We start from the raw sequence: 16,118 nt of genomic DNA, 5'->3' as shown, positions 1-16,118 counted from the left end.
TATAAAAGAAGCTAACTAAAGAGTCAGTTATGGTTTGGGAAAAAGTTCCTTTCAATTCTTGTTTTAATAGAACTTGTTCGCTGATCCAGTTACAACTCAATACAAAGTGATATTCTAATCTGAATTGTGCTTCCATTCATCCAGGATAATAGTTCTAGCCTTCTTTTGTTATACGTTCTTTGATTCATGACCTTGTTATCAGCTGGCAGGGTATTTTGCAACATTTTGGGGAACATTAATTCATAAATAGCTCCCAATAGTTAAATAAAACTGAAAAGAACTCTTCTTGGAATGAGTGAACTGACTCTTAAGATAAGTTATTTGATGACCGTTTATGAATGATTCCAGTATCAAGTCTTAAATATAACCTTTCCTGAACTAGTATGCCATGTAAATAAATCATTATGAACAGTAATGTTATGTTTATGACAAGAAGCAACTTATAATGAAAGAGTATTTCTTTCTATCTCTACTATCGCTAAAATATGTTCCTTCCTTTTTAGTTCCTTCTGCTGAAACTCTAGTCAATGATCCTGGTCATCTCTCTTAATACTGAGCATCTATATAGTCCTGTATACGTTTAAATACAAAACAGACTTTTATTATTTTTATTAGACCTTTTGTCCTAAAAGATGAAGAGGAACTTATCACAGAAAGGAAATTTAATGATAACTTAGATCAGGGATAGGCAACCTTTGGAACGTGGCCTGTCAGGGAAATCCGCTGGCGGGTCGGTTTGTTTACCTGCAGTGTCCACAGGTTCGGCCAATCACAGCTCCCACTGTCCGCGATTCGCCGTTCCAAGCTAATGGGGGCTGCGAGAAGCGACGCGGGCCGAGGGATGTGCTGGCTGCCGCTTCCCACAGCCCCCATTGACCTGGAACAGCGAATCAGGGCCAGTGGGAGCTGTGATCTGGGAACCTGTGGGCACCGCAGATAAACAGACTGCCCCGGCCTGGCAGCGGATTTCCCTGACAGGCCACGTTCCAAAGGTTGCAGATCCCTGACTTAGATACAAGTAATCATGACATGATCACATTTATAATGTGCAAGAGAATAAAGTCCAGATCTCTCTCACTCTCTCACACACACACACACACAAGCCAGATCAGCTCCGAGGAGGAATTTAATCAGATAAATTGAATGATAAATTGTAATAATTTAAGAACGCCTTACTATTTGCTCCCCTCAAAAAGCCTCAATCAAGGAAGAAGGCTGTCCTGGTTTAAAAAAAAACTAACCAGGTTCAGAGGGGAAGCAACGATAGCTATAAAAATAATAACAAATGGAAGAAAGTGAAAGCTTATATTAATAAGTATAAATCAGAAGTTAAGAATTGTAGAAAATGATAACGGAAGCAAAGAGACACAAGAAAAAAATCTATGGGCAGCAGAGTTAAGGTAAATAAGGAGTTTAAAAAAATATATTAGGAACAAAAGAATCCTGACAATGGTATAGGTCCATTACTGAATGGAAATGGTAGAATTATCAATAGTAATTCAGAAAAAAACAGAAGTATTCAATAAATATTTCTGTTTAATATCTGGATCAAAACCAGACAATATAGTCTCATCATATGATGATTATAACACTCTTTCTATTCCAAAAGTATCTGTGGAGGATGTTAAACAGCAGTTATTAAAGCTAGACATTTTTAAATCAGCAGGTCCAGGTAACTTGCATCAAGAATTTTAAAAGAGCTGGCTGAAGAGCTTGCTTGACTATTACTGTTGATTTTCAATAAGTCTTAGAGCACTGGGAAAGTTCTAGAAGAAAGCAATTGTTGTGCCAAGTTTTAAAAAAGGGGAAATGGGATGATGTGGGTAATTTTAGGAGTGCCAACCTGGCAGCAATACTAGGAAAACTAATGGAACATAGGATACAGGATTGATTAGTAAAGAATTAAAGGAGGATAAGGTAATTAATATAAGTCAAAATGAGTTATAGAAAATAGATCCTATCAAACTAGCTTCAATTTTTTATGACATTACAAGTTTGGTTGATAAAGGTAATAGTGATATTATAATATACTTAAGACTTCTGTAAGTTGTTTGACTTGGTACCATACAACATTCAGATTAAAAGAAATAGAACAATATAAAATTAATACTGCACATATTAAATGGATTAAAAACTGGCTAAGTGATAGGTTTCAAAATGTAATTATAAATGGGTAATGGTCATTAAGCTGGTGAGTTTCCTGCAGACACCCGCAGAGATCAGGTCTTGGCCCTATACTATTTAACATTTTTGTCAATGATCTGGAAGAAAACATAAAACCATCACTGATAAAGTATGCAGATGTCACAAAAATGGGAGAATTGTAAATAATGAGTATGACAAGTCACTGATTCAGAACTGTCTGGATCACTTGGTAAACTGGGAGCAAGCAAACAACATGCATTTTAATATAGATAAATATCAATGTAAACATCTATGAACAAAGAATGTAGGCCATACTTAGAGGATGGGGGGGGGGGGAGTTCTATCCTGGGAAGCAGTGATGTTGAAAAAGATGTGGGGGTCATGGTGGATAAACATGAGCTTCTAATGCAATGCTGTGGCCAAAAGAGCTAATGTGACCCTGGGATGCATAAACAGTGGAATCACAAGTAGGAGTAGAGAGGTTATTTTACCTCTGTATTGGCAACTGCTGCTGAAATACTGAGTCCAGTTCTGGTGCCCACAATTCAAGAAGGATTTTGGTAAATTGGAGTGGGTTCAAAGAAGAATAATTAAAGGATTAGAAAATGTGTTATAGTGATAGATGCAAGGAGCTCAATCTATTTAATTTAAGAAAGAGAAGATTAAGGGGCCTTGATTACAGTCTATAAGTATCTACATGGGGAACAAATATTTAATAATGGGCCCTTCAATCTAGCAGAAAAAGATGATCCAAAGGCTGGAAGTTGAATCTAGATAAATTCAGACTGGAAATAAAGCATACATTTTCAACCATAAGGGTAATTAACCATTGGAACAATTTACCAATGGTTATGGTGGATCCTGCATTTCTGACAATTTTTAAGATTGGATGTTTTTCCAGAAGATACGTTCTAGGAATTATTTTGGGGAAGTTCTATGGACAATGTTATACAGGAGGAACAGACTAGATGATCTCAAAGGGCCCTATTAATCTAATCCTCACATCGGCCCCATGAGGTTTCAGGGTTAAGTACCATTACTTCCATTTTAAAGATAGAAAAACTGATACAGAAAAGTGATATGACTTTCATAAGGCTATACTGAGGTACAGCCAGGATTAAAATTAGCGTGGGTCAGAAAAACTTTGCTGAAACAATTTTCCATCAGAAAATGCAGTTCTGTCAATGGAAACACTTCACAAAATTGTGTTGATTTTGCCAAAATTTAATTTTCAGAAAAAAAAGTTGTGTGTGGGGGGGTATAAGTTCTAACAGTGTTGAAATGACCCATTTTGATATTTTTTTAACAAAACATTTAGATTTTTGTTTTTGAAAGGGCTTTTCATTTTGATATTGTGTGTGATATTGTGTGTATATATACAGGGCCGGCTCTACAGTTTTTGCCGCCCCCCAAGCAGTGAAAAAAAATTGCCGTCGTGGACGGCAAAAGGGAGAAGCTGCCACTGAATTGCTGCCATGGCCAGCGGGACAGAGGGGCTGCCGCCGAATTGCTGCCACCGTGGAAACTCTGCCTCCCCTTTCTAATACTTGGAACGCTGGTGCCTTGAGCCGTCTCTGTGTGTGTGTGTGTGTGTGTATATAAGTTAGAATCAAAACATAATATTTTGATTTTGTCAAAATGAAACACAACCAATTGGATATGGAATGAATGAAATGAGATTTTTCTTTTGTGGAGAATTCTAAAATTTTGGGGTTTGTTCCAATTCAGAATGAAGCCAGTGTTTGAAATCTCACAATCCTCTGTGAAACAATTTGTGTGCTGTAGAGCTCTGATTAAAACACTGCACCTCCTGATTCCATCCTATATTCTCATCCCCCTACTTCTTTTCTACCACAAGTTCCCTTATTTTTTGTCTCCTATTTCTTACCTCTCTTCTGGCCCAGGCTACCAAAAACACTGCACTGAAATGGCACTCTGACCTTTTACATACCATGCCTTTGACTCCCTTTTCCAGCTTCCTCTCTCTTTCTGTATTGGGTTCAAGATCGAGGAGTACTTGTGGCACCTTATAGACTAACAAAGTTATTTGGACATAAGCTTTCGTGGGCTAAAACTCACTTCATCAGATGCATGGAGAGGAAAATACAGTAGGTAGATAGATAGATAGAACATGAAAAGATGGGGGTTGCCTTTTTATAGTGGTAATCAGGATGGCCCATTTCAAACAGTTGACAAGAAGGTGTGAGTAACAGTGAGGGGGGAAATTTAGCATGGGAAAATAGTTTTTAGTTTGTGTAATGACCCATCCACTCCCAGTGATTTTTTCTCCTGCTGATAATAGCCCACTGTATTGATTTGTCTCGTTAGAGTTGGTAAGGCAACCCCCATATTTTCGTGTTCTCTGTGTGTGTGTATATATATATAACTTCCTACTGTATTTTCCACTCCATACATCTGATGAAGTGGGTTTTAGGCCATGAAAGCTTATGCCCAAATAAATTTGTTAGTCTATAAGGTGCCACAAGGACTCCTTCTCCTTTTTTCTGATACAGACTAACATGGTTATCACTCTGAAACTGGTTCAAGATCATTATTCTCATTTTCAGGATTCTGCATTGCATACGCTCCATACATCTCAGTCCTTGTTTTTCATTATGTTCTAATGCCCCACACTTTGTTCAGTCTTCCTTTTTAGTAGCACCTTTCTCTCCTTCTGCCACTCCTGATTTTGTGTTTTTTGTCATGATACTCCTCATACTTTAAAACAATTTATCTTTTCCCATTCACCAAGCAATTTCTGCTCCTTCAGATCTTCTGTGTAGCCTTTCAATGCCAAACTACTCTCTAGCACTGTCACCATCCATGCTTGTGTCAAATTTTCTTTGAATCATATTTGTCTTTGTTAGATTAGACTGTAAGCTCCTCAGGACAGGATTTAGCTGTCTCATGTGTCAGGAAGTGTTATGCATATCTATGGATAGCTACAAAATAATAATTTTCATTATTTGTGTAGTGTCTGAGATCACTCTAGTAGCTGCCCTCAGCAGCCATAACCTACGGCTTTCAGATAGCTAAAGGAACTACTTTCAGCAGTAACAGCCTTTGGAGTTGAAGATCCTGGTTTGATCTCCATTATGAGGCAATGTTTCTTTACATTAGCTGTTGGTTACTAACCTTTTCACCAGCCTGCCCAGCACCACCTGGGTCCCCTGTTGGGCCTGCTCGACCTTTTGGACCTTCAGGGCCATCTTCTCCTCTTGGACCCAGTGGACCAACTTCACCCTAAAATTCAATATGGTATAAATATAGAACCACTGCCTATGTTCATACCAATACACTGTTTGCAATAGCAGGACATTTTAAGATTTATTTTATGAAACAAACAATTACTTGAAAACAAATGTAAATGAAGATTAGGAAAAAATATTAGTGCTTTTGTGCTAGTAACAGAATTCGAGTTGTGGGAGTTGGGCATTGGGTTACTTAAACCCAGGATAGGGGTGTATATTAACACCACTTTTGGAGGATCGGTGAGGCCCCCTGTGAAATATGGTTACACCATTTCCCCTGCACCAGCCAGAATATGGCCCTCAGGATTAATCTAGTACATTATACATGGAATGGAATTAGTGTGAAAATATGGATGCCTGGATAACCAGTTAGTCTGTTGGTAATGTTAGCTTAAAACCATGAAGTCTGAGGCTGGTGAGCTCCACTGCAGTCAATAGAGTAATGCTGATTCCCAGCATGTGAGCATCTGGCCCCAAATCTACGTGTGTGCAGGTTAAAAATAAATTAATGAAAACACTGCTTGTTACATTTAATTATAAATAAGTTTAAAGTGATATTCACAAACTAACAGCTAGAATTTCTAAGTACTATATTTTCCTGTATAAATACTTACTCTGTCACCTTTAAGACCCATGTCACCTTTAAATCCTGGGAAACCATCTTCACCCTAAAGAAAGCACAAAATATAGAAAAATGTGTTCATTAAAAAAAGATACTTTTACAAATGGAATTAAAACATTAGGTAATCTAAGTGGATGAGCATAATAAGTGCAGTAACTCCATTCAATTTAGAACTTCACATGCCTAATGATTTTAATATGGCCATTACTATATCCAAATATATAGATATCTATGCAGCTACACTGAATGATTGCTCATCTTGGGAAAAAGTTGTGAATAATGGGGAAGCTCTCATAGGCAGGACATAAATTTCTGAATTTATTATGAACAACTCCTTCATAGAAGACAATGATCTTCTGCATTAAATTCCATCCTTATACATTAAAGTTTTTATTCTGTTTATGCTTTCTACTGATAAGATCTTCATCCTTTTTCATAATTGGTTGATGGACTGACAATGCAACTAAACCTTAATATTGTTCTGTTCATTGGCAGAACCATTCATCCTTTTTATTTATTTATTTTTATTAGTGGCCCAAAAGCATCATAAAGGAATAACCAACTCTGAAAGTTTAGTGAAAGAAAGGTCAACAGATTCCTTACTGATTTAGTAAATCCTTTATAAAACTAAAAGTGGTCACACTGAACTTTAAAAGATATTTCTTTATTCATGTAAACATACGTATACCCATGTTCACAGCATATGGTGCCACACAAAGCTAACGGAAACAGTAGTGTCCACATAGAGTGGTCAAATGTAAAAGCATGAAAGGTGGCTCAATGGCTACATTCATTGGTTGATACAAACATATATACTATGGGTAATTAAAAGAAAATGATCTAGTCAGCATGGCAAAGATAAACACGCTGACACCTTAAGGATGTGTTTGTACATAGTGGTTGAACCAGAACATGTTAAGATCCTAGGGGACACTATTTATATACAGATAGCTAATCTCCTCAAAGATATTATGCAGTTGTCCATGTTTCCATAAAAATAGCCAACAGTGAGGAAAATTCTACTCTGTTACACTTGAGCACCTGGATAGTGACTCCACTGACATTAAAAAAATCAATGGAATTATTCCAGATTTGCACTAATGTAATTGAGAGGAGTTTTTGGTCCACTACGACTACATCTGAGTCTTTGCGCAACTACCATTCTGATATCAAGGCCATAGAAAATTCTGGCAAGTACATTTTTTAGTTGCTGTTCCTCATTGCTGGGGATGGAAGCTCTCTCTCTGCTGAACGAACTTGTAGAAAAGGGGTTCACTATAATGCTGATGTGCTTCAGGTGAAGAAGTATTGGTGATGTCAGTCTAGAATTAATGACAATGAGCTCCAGTTGTTGCTAATAAAACAGTAAGGGCATTGTACTTCATCGTCAACAGATTGCACTCCTATATCTAGAGTTTTCTCTTTTCCCATGCCAACCAGAGAAATTTGACATGGCCCACAAACCTAAAACCATGACATTATTTTTATTCCATTCAATATTTCAAGGAGAATTATTCCATGACAAAAGTGTTTCCAGAGGTAAATGGATCAAGAGAAATATGCCATGATAAGTCAGCACTTTAATTTCCTTACAAAACTTACAAGTACAGTCAAATCTCATTCTTCAGTGGATTGTAAGGTTTTTGCACAAAGCATGAGGTGCTGTAGCAGGTCATGATTCATGGGAAAAAGACACACTAGGAAAAGGTTTAGGTAACTGATAGGTCGTCTGTGTTTTGGGTGATAGTGGTAAAAGGTCCCATGAGGTCACTCTATAATCCAGACATTAAAATTCTAGAGTTACAAATACCTATTTATTAACATTTAAAGAGAGGTGTTGATCAAGTAGAGCATGAGAAACCTAAAAAAGGCTTTAGTTATGTGTTACTCGATTATATCCATGGACAATAATGTGGTTCAAATAAATGAGGACACCTTGCATACCCACAAGGATTGAAAGCTGCCTATCACAGATCAAAAAGTTGCCAAATGAACTGAAACTCTTCACCTATCAGAGTGAGGTTCAAGCTACTGAGAGCTAAAGGATCTTGACTTTAGTTCAGCTTGGAGGCGAGAGTGAATCTCTAAGGCCCTACTCTGTAGGTAATAAAAAATAAAACAGAGTTCTATAAATAGTCTATTGGTCAATGCAGAGTCATAACTCCCTTGTCAACTTTGGGACCACTTGAGATCAATAATGGTGTGGCAGATAGATCAATTGCTCTACCTCTCTCTTCTCATAATACTGTGCTTTTCACAGTAGTATTTGACTGCTCTAAATCAATAATGCCTATATGTAACAGACATATAAGCTCCACTAGAACATGTCCTGTGATCTCAGGGGTTTCTATGTATTTGGTACATCAGTGTCAATTTTGAGGTATGCACTAATGTTTTGGGTCATACAGCAGCTATCATCAAACAACTGTTAGGATCATAGAGGCTGCTAGGAGGTCTTTAATGTCATGATGTCTTTAATGTCCAAACCTTGTCCAAGTCCTATTCAAAGAACACAATGAACTATTGAGCACTGTGTATCTTTATATCTATTTATTTGTGGAGATACAGCTATCTCATTATTTATCAATATGGAAAAATCTGTTATTTATTTATCCTCATTGCATGTTTGCTTTATTTTGAATAATAGCTCATGTTTATATAAAGCTTGGTAGTATAGTGAAGAAAGTTATTATAATGAACAAAATGTGTTGTCACTGCAGAATTTCAAAAGCATGAAACTCCTTTCAGGGGCTTGATCCTTCAGGCAGTTCTCCAGTACTCATGTCAAAGGCAGTTGTCAAGAGCGAACCTTCAGTCTTGAAAAATAAATGTACACTCTGTGGTAACAGAGCAATAAGGCCAGATATGCCTGTGTGAGATGGCTGTTTGAACCGCAGTTCTGGGACAGACTGACTCTAAAACTTGTGCATCCATCCCCAGAAGGATCAGCCCAGTGCAAGGAGTCTCCAGTGGGATAGAGTTAGCACAGAGGTTCTTATGCCACTCCTTCACTTCCTGCAGTTATAACACTGAGGAAAGAGGGTAGGGCTAGGATATCCCTATGACAATCCCTGGCTGGGGTTTTGGCCCCAAGGGGCCACTAGAAGCTAATGGAGGTTGCAGCAGCCTGAGTGTGACCTAACTTCATGAAGGGGAAATGGCCCTGCATATAGCAGCAGCAGCAGGTTTGGGAGAATGCATTGTGAGTTTTAATCACATTTGCACACATATTCCCTATTTATGCTGTGCACATCTTTGCCATAGCAAAGGATCTGGTCTATTGTCTGCATTTCAGACACCAGAAAGTCTGGAAGTCAATGGAAGGTTTGGGTATATAAGAAATACAGAATCTAGTCTATAGTATGAATCACAGTCGTGAAAGTAATAATTGTCACAAGTGTCTTGGATGTGACAAGCTTCTAGGGATCTACTGTTGTCAGTGGTGGAAAGAGGGAAGGCTAATTCTCCACTGCCCTGCACCTTGTGTGTAAGTCAGTTACACCTGTGCAAAGTAGGTGGAAAATGCTATTGCTCTGATCTGGTAGAATTTTACACAGATGTAAATAGCTATGCAAGGTGCAGGGCAGTGGAGATTCAGGCCTGATACATTCCCCGTGGATGGTGAAAAGTAACCACTGCTGCCTGGGAACAACAGTACTTGGGAGAAGGAAATAAAAGATGTAGCACTGAAAAAAGGAGACCCTTTTGTTCACCGGAACACAGAAAAACGCTTTTTTTTTTTAAACAAAAGCAAGTCCAATTCTATGTTTACCTTTTCACCTTTGGAGCCCTTGAGACCACGGACACCATCAGCTCCCTGTAGAAAACAATGAGAAAATGCCTCACTGTACATAACCAGAAAGTTTCAAATATTCAGATTTTTTTTTTAAATGAACCATACCTTCACACCACGAGGACCAGGATAGCCAATTGGACCCTGAGGACCTGGAGGCCCCTAAAATACATTGGATTAGAAAAACTCTGTATGTTAGTCAGTTAACAAATAGTTTTCGAAGTACGATCCACTTACCTTAACTGTACCACAAGTAGTCTAAAGGAAGTCATTGGAATAATACTGGACAGACAGGCTTTTCTGGCTGACTGCCCCTACGAAAACTTGTGGGCATATCAAAGCATTTTTCTAATTTACTGTGGATCTATTTATGGTTTTGCTGTGGATTTATACTTTGGGGAATTTCATATGAAAGCAACGTGCTAAAAACATCAACTCACAACATAAATAATCTGAAATTAAGATAATTTTGAAAATATAAGGAGAACACACCAGTGTTAATGATGTCTGTACAGGGCAGAAGCTATGTGTTAGAGATAAAGACATAAGAGTATATCACTCTACTAACCCTTCCCCATCATTTAAAAAAAAATCTCACAAATTCACATTCTGTGCCATACTCTACTCTCCTATAGGCAGCTGCTATTCCCATATATACAGATCTTGCCGAATCTGACTCCTTTTTTCAGTGTTTGTATTGTCAGAGTAATAAATCCATCAATCATGGTCTCTCTTAAAAATTCCCCAAAGTCAACATGGTCTGATTTTTAAAATTTGTCAACGTTTAATTGATACCGACTGGGGATTTTTTGGCATTTATTGTATCCTGAGGATTTTTTAAAATCTATTTCACTATACCTTTGCAAATATAAAATCAAGAGAAGATAAACCTTTGCTACTTTAATAGTACATCCTGTTTCATAATACTTCCTGGCCTCATAGTAAAGAAAAAGGCCCCCAAACATGTAATAGATGGCAGCATAAGAACCAGATTTTAATGCCCTGATTTATACTATTTATAATGTATAGTACTTTACTCCGTTGTCTTCAGTAGGACTACTCGGGAAGTAGTGTGTTATTCAGCATGAGTAAGGGTTTCAGAATCTGGCCTTAACATGGCAGGGAACTTTACAAACCCTTTAAATATTTCACTACAATGAAGAAATTATTTTCCACTGGCTTGCTGCAAGTGACTGAAAAATCCATTGATTGTGTGTGTTTTGCTATACCCCCCTCACAGAGCCTCTCAATAGTCTCAGCATGTAGCACACACTATAAAACTGCAAACTCAAAGAAGTTGCAAGTTATCTGTCTGAAACATGTGACAGTTTATTAAATCCTGAGTAGACATGAATAAATATAAATAGAGTGCCTTGTTAAAGTAAAACTGCTTGTGGAGTTCACAGATTGGCACTCAATAAATATGGTTGTCAGTACACACATGCTGTGAATGGGTGATGCATTTTCTATCACTTATGATCCCAATAGCTGTAAGAGCAACAGATTACATGGTTGACAAATTTACTAAATAAACAAATAAATACAAATTGAATAGGCACATGTTTATGGAAGTTTTGAAACTTACCAAAGCACCTTTCTCTCCAGACTGACCCTCTTTGCCAGGATGACCCTGATTACAGAAAGATAAATATTTTTTGGAAAATATGCTCTTCATGAAAAACAATTCATTATACAAATAAATTGGTTTTAAATAATTGAACATCATGATGACCCCAAATCCAGCCCTGTTTCTGGATTAGAGCATGAAAAATACACCTTTTGATTTTGAGGATAGATTTACTGTTTTAATATATAACTAGTTTACATAACAAAGAGAAATCTGGACAGTAGTTGTATTATTGGGAATGTATTAAGCAATATTTTGATCACATCCAGTTAATATTTCAACTGCAGGAGTCTTTTAATCTAAGACACACTCTGATTTGATTACTTTAGTGTTTTGAAAGAGCCTATATGATACAACTTCATGCAGAAATCCCTAAACCATATAAAAAGGTTTCAGGAGTTGTCTGAGAGGCCTATAATGAGATTGATCTAGTCTCATTTATAGCATTAATTAAATGCTTTTCCTTTAAATCATTGCTTACTTTTAAAATAAAACTTTCTGAGGGGTGCAGGCTGCTACTGTTTAAATTCTATATCATTATAGTTATATAAAGCTCCCACTAGAAATGTAGCCCAAGAATTAAGCTTTTGTGGGTGTGTGAGAGAGAGAAAGGGAGATCACTCGAAAGGATAATTCCTCACTGCATTCCCAGTGGGAGACAACAGTGATTATTTATTTTTGATCTGTCACCAAAAATTACACTAAAGTGAAATTTAAAATGTTAATGGCAGATTACAGTTTGAGGAAATCAACAAGTAACACTTTTTCTACTTTGTGTAGATCCACTCTTATTTGAAGGGTATAGTAAATCTTTAGTTTTGCTGTACGTGTAGCCACTTCTTACATATTAGCTTCTTGGTGGTATTAACTTTCAAAAAGTGTTTTCAGTATGTTAATTGATATCAGATTTTTAAATACCTGCCAATCCTTAACTGATAAACTTCTGATTTTTATGTTTAGTTTTCTAGCTGATAATATGAATTTAAAATATGCTATTAATTATATATATATATATATATATATATATATATATATATATATATATATACACACACACTTTTCATTAATAGCATATTTTAAATAGATAAAAGTAAGTGATATATATATATATATATATATATATATATATATATATATATGCATTCTACAATATTGATTAGAAGGATGAATATCAGATAGGTAGAAACAACTTATTGTCTTGCTCATCTCAAACAGCATTAACATTTTTTTTTTCAGTTTTACTCAAACAAATGCATCTTGGTTTGAAAATCTGAACTAATATTCAAGCAGATGATCTTATTGTGCGCGAAGTTATAACTACTTACCCTGCATGGAAAGTCTGTGATTCTATAATGCTACCTCTGTCAGGGGTGATGCTTACCAAGAGTTTCAGCGACTTAACCTGCCTGCCCTACCTTTCTACCAAACAAACCCATACACAAGGTAGGGAGATGACTGTCAGGCAGATGGTGGGGTGCAGGCAGTGGTTCATGCACAAGCACGGGCACACACATACACATGCAAACACTACGTGTGCTTATTCATTCTTCACTGCATTTGTCTTTATTTCTGATTTTTATGTGTAACAAAATGCAGGTTTTCAAATACCAGTGATGTTTGTAAGGGCTGAGAGTTTTCAGAAGCCAGAAGAACTTGCACAAGTGGACAAAGATTCAAGTCTAACTGGAATCTCCAACGATGCTATAATATGCATTGCCAACAGTCTGTATGGATGTGCTGCAATAGCAGGCAAAAGGGAGATTGACGATCATGGATGCAGTTCTGTATCCATAATACGTTCATTTTTTCTAGTTTAATGCCCCTGGGACAACGTCTATAGTTCTTAACCTTGCAAAATTCCTGTTGAGGTCATTGAGAGTTTTGCTTGGAATTTGACCTAGGAAAGGGGGAAAGATTATTATATGAGAAAATGGCATAGTGGGGAAAGGACTGAGGGGGACAGTATAAGGAATTGTGCTGCCTACAATTAAGTGGCCCTTACTGGAGGTAAAAACATAAACATTTTGATACAAGAAAGCTCTCTTTTTCTCTCTCTCATCTGTCATTAGGCGTACTGGTTTTATAGTTACTAGGTTTAGGGCGTGATTTTGAACAGTAATGTAAGTAATTTTATTCAAGTAAGAATCTTTGTTGGGTGTTCACTGAGTTTAGTAGAGCTGCTCATGTCAGTTCAGTAACTCATGGGGGTAAGCGCTTACATGAAGATGAGTTTCCTAATGTTCAGAAGATTCTTATTCTGGTAATCCTGCCCCCATGAAGAACCTGAAAGAGTGGGGTCCACTCCCTTGATATGCCCTGATCAGGAGCTGTGAGGAAGTAAGGTGTAACCAGCTTTATGCCAGCTGAGAAAATCCCTTAATCAAGAGCATTTCCTGGTGGCCATAGGTACATACTCTATCCCCCATTTACACTGCCACATTGACATAAATGAGACAGTGGATTTGATCCACTGTATGTCTCCCCGGCTATTGGCACATGTTACAAGCATAATTGATTATCAAGGTCCACATTTTTAAAAGGGCTTCAGCAAATGTTAGCAGCCCCCTAACTTTAATAATGCCTCAAGTTCAAATAATACAGAGGTATACACAGGTTTTACAAGTTTGTTCCCAACTAAGAGCACTGCTTCTTTTCTTCTTGTAATGCAGTACATTGCATGCAGTGACCCAAAACTGCATACTGATTTTGAACAGAATGTAGACATTCAGAGGACAAAATACTATATTACTTACAGAAGGCCCATCAGAACCAGCAAGTCCGGGAAGGCCAGGTTTGCCCTGTGGTCCCTAAACACAACAAAAAGGATACATTTTAGGAATAATATTAACAAATAGGTTGCTCAAGCTAAAATAGGTTACAACAAATAAATTAACTATGAACAAAAAGAAATATGTTAAAGCATACAAAGTGATGGGAAAAAATAAAAGTTGAGAGTGTTCCAAAAGCTAGATCCAGAGACTTAGATTCTGATCTCAGTTACACCAGTGTAAATCCATAACAATTCCAATGACTTCAAAAAAGTTACTCTCAGTGCTCACTAGTGCAAATGAGAAAGGAGCAGAGAAATTGCCATATGGCATCAGACCCATGGTCCATCTAGTCCAGTATCCTGTCCCTGAAGAAGGAAGGAGCAAGAAATCCCTCAGAGGACAGATACCAGATAATCTATTCCTGATAGTTAGAGACTTAAGGCCTGACGCATGAGGTTTTATCTCCCTTTCAAAATTTGTGTTATCAATATTATGACTGAATATTTTTGTTATCCACATAAACAGCCAATCCTTCTTTGAATCTTTCCAAGTTGTTGGGCTCAGCAACATACTGTGGCAATGAGTTCCACAAACTAATTATGCATTGTGTGAAAAAAGTATTTCCTTTTGGATTCTCTTCTGGCTTTAAATATTTCAACTAGATATAGTTGGATACTGAAATACTTGCTCCACCTGACTACCACCAGTACCTCAGAAATATCCATTTGTAATGTTAAACTAAGTTGCCTTTTACCTCAGAAAGTGTGAGATTCCTATAACCATGTTAATCATCAAAACAGTGCTGTCTGAAGTTAGATCAGAGAGTAGTAAGCAGCTGCTATAGCATGAATGAGAAAAACTAAACAAAAGCACAGGCACCTGGGAAGGAAATTAAATAGAAAGGACAGATGAGGGAGAAGGAATAACATGTTATTTCCCAGTTAAACTGAGGTGATGAAATGAGAAAAAATAACATCCAGAAAATAATGTTCTTTTACAGAATTGTGTGAAAAACGTCAGCATCAAAGTACATTCAGCATCAGTTTTCAGATTCACCATCATTTTTACCAACTTTTCTTTTTGAAAATGTCTCCAAATACAATGAATATGCAAATTAGAAAGATGTAAAAATATGTTTATTTGGGTTGTAAGAGAGAAGATGATTGACTAGAGGCCATTTGAAAAATGCACTGTTTTTCACAAAGTATCATTGGGCAGATGAGAAATTAAGGGCACAAGGAGGAAAAACAAGGCAAAAGTTACATTTAGAAATGGACCATCCCAGTTATGATGGAGAGAATGTAACTGTTGCACATATCAATCACCCCTAAAATGTATACACAAAGACATGGAAGAAAAAAGTGGAGAAATATGATGTATTGTTCACTATACAAAGTAATATCCAAAGAACAGAAAATGACAAAGGGTGAAATCCTGGCCCCGCTGAAGTCAATAGCACACTCCCTTTGACTTAAAGGGGCCAGGATATCAACCATAATCAAGAGGAGGCCAGAGGCCTTAGCATCTAAAGTTGCAAAGCAAGAACAATTTGAATGATGTAGGTGAGTCACAGAACCCAGGGGTGAGAACTGGCTGTTCATTGGTTTGAACTGTTTCAAACACAAAAACAAAGCTACATTTAGAGGGTAAGCTGTGTGCATGGCAGGACAGAATGTGACTTTTTGGAAATGAAAGGTTAGCTGATGATCTTCAAAGAGTCACAAGAGATGTGTTTGATGTCTGTCCGTCAACCAAAAATCCATGTTATATAACTAGAAATTTTATTATACCAAAAAAACCCCACCCAGGTTGGGTCCTAGTCTCCAACCACCATGTCTATGTCTACACCACGTAAGAGCAGCAAAGCAAATTGGCAACATTCGTTCCCAAGAGTTTCAAGAATATGTAG

The 16,118-nt window shown here is 37.1% G+C and overlaps 1 protein-coding gene across 1 annotated transcript in view; it reads right to left on the bottom strand.

The window, feature by feature from the left end:
* COL11A1 (collagen type XI alpha 1 chain) overlaps nucleotides 1-16,118 on the bottom strand; it is a 232,216-nt gene that overhangs the window by 108,288 nt on the left and 107,810 nt on the right. The window contains exons 25-30 of the mRNA XM_084637779.1: nucleotides 14,192-14,245; nucleotides 11,397-11,441; nucleotides 9,920-9,973; nucleotides 9,791-9,835; nucleotides 6,011-6,064; nucleotides 5,281-5,388 (exon numbers count right to left, since the gene is read on the bottom strand). Coding sequence (XP_084493905.1) covers nucleotides 5,281-5,388; nucleotides 6,011-6,064; nucleotides 9,791-9,835; nucleotides 9,920-9,973; nucleotides 11,397-11,441; nucleotides 14,192-14,245 — 360 coding nt within the window. The remainder of the gene's footprint in view (nucleotides 1-5,280; nucleotides 5,389-6,010; nucleotides 6,065-9,790; nucleotides 9,836-9,919; nucleotides 9,974-11,396; nucleotides 11,442-14,191; nucleotides 14,246-16,118) is intronic.

The sequence above is a fragment of the Lepidochelys olivacea genome, assembly GCF_965140295.1.
Source record: "Lepidochelys olivacea isolate rLepOli2 genome assembly, chromosome: 8".
NCBI classification, from domain to species: Eukaryota; Metazoa; Chordata; order Testudines; family Cheloniidae; genus Lepidochelys; species Lepidochelys olivacea.
Note: the sequence above shows the minus strand (reverse complement) of the source record. Positions and strands in the feature narration are given on the sequence as shown.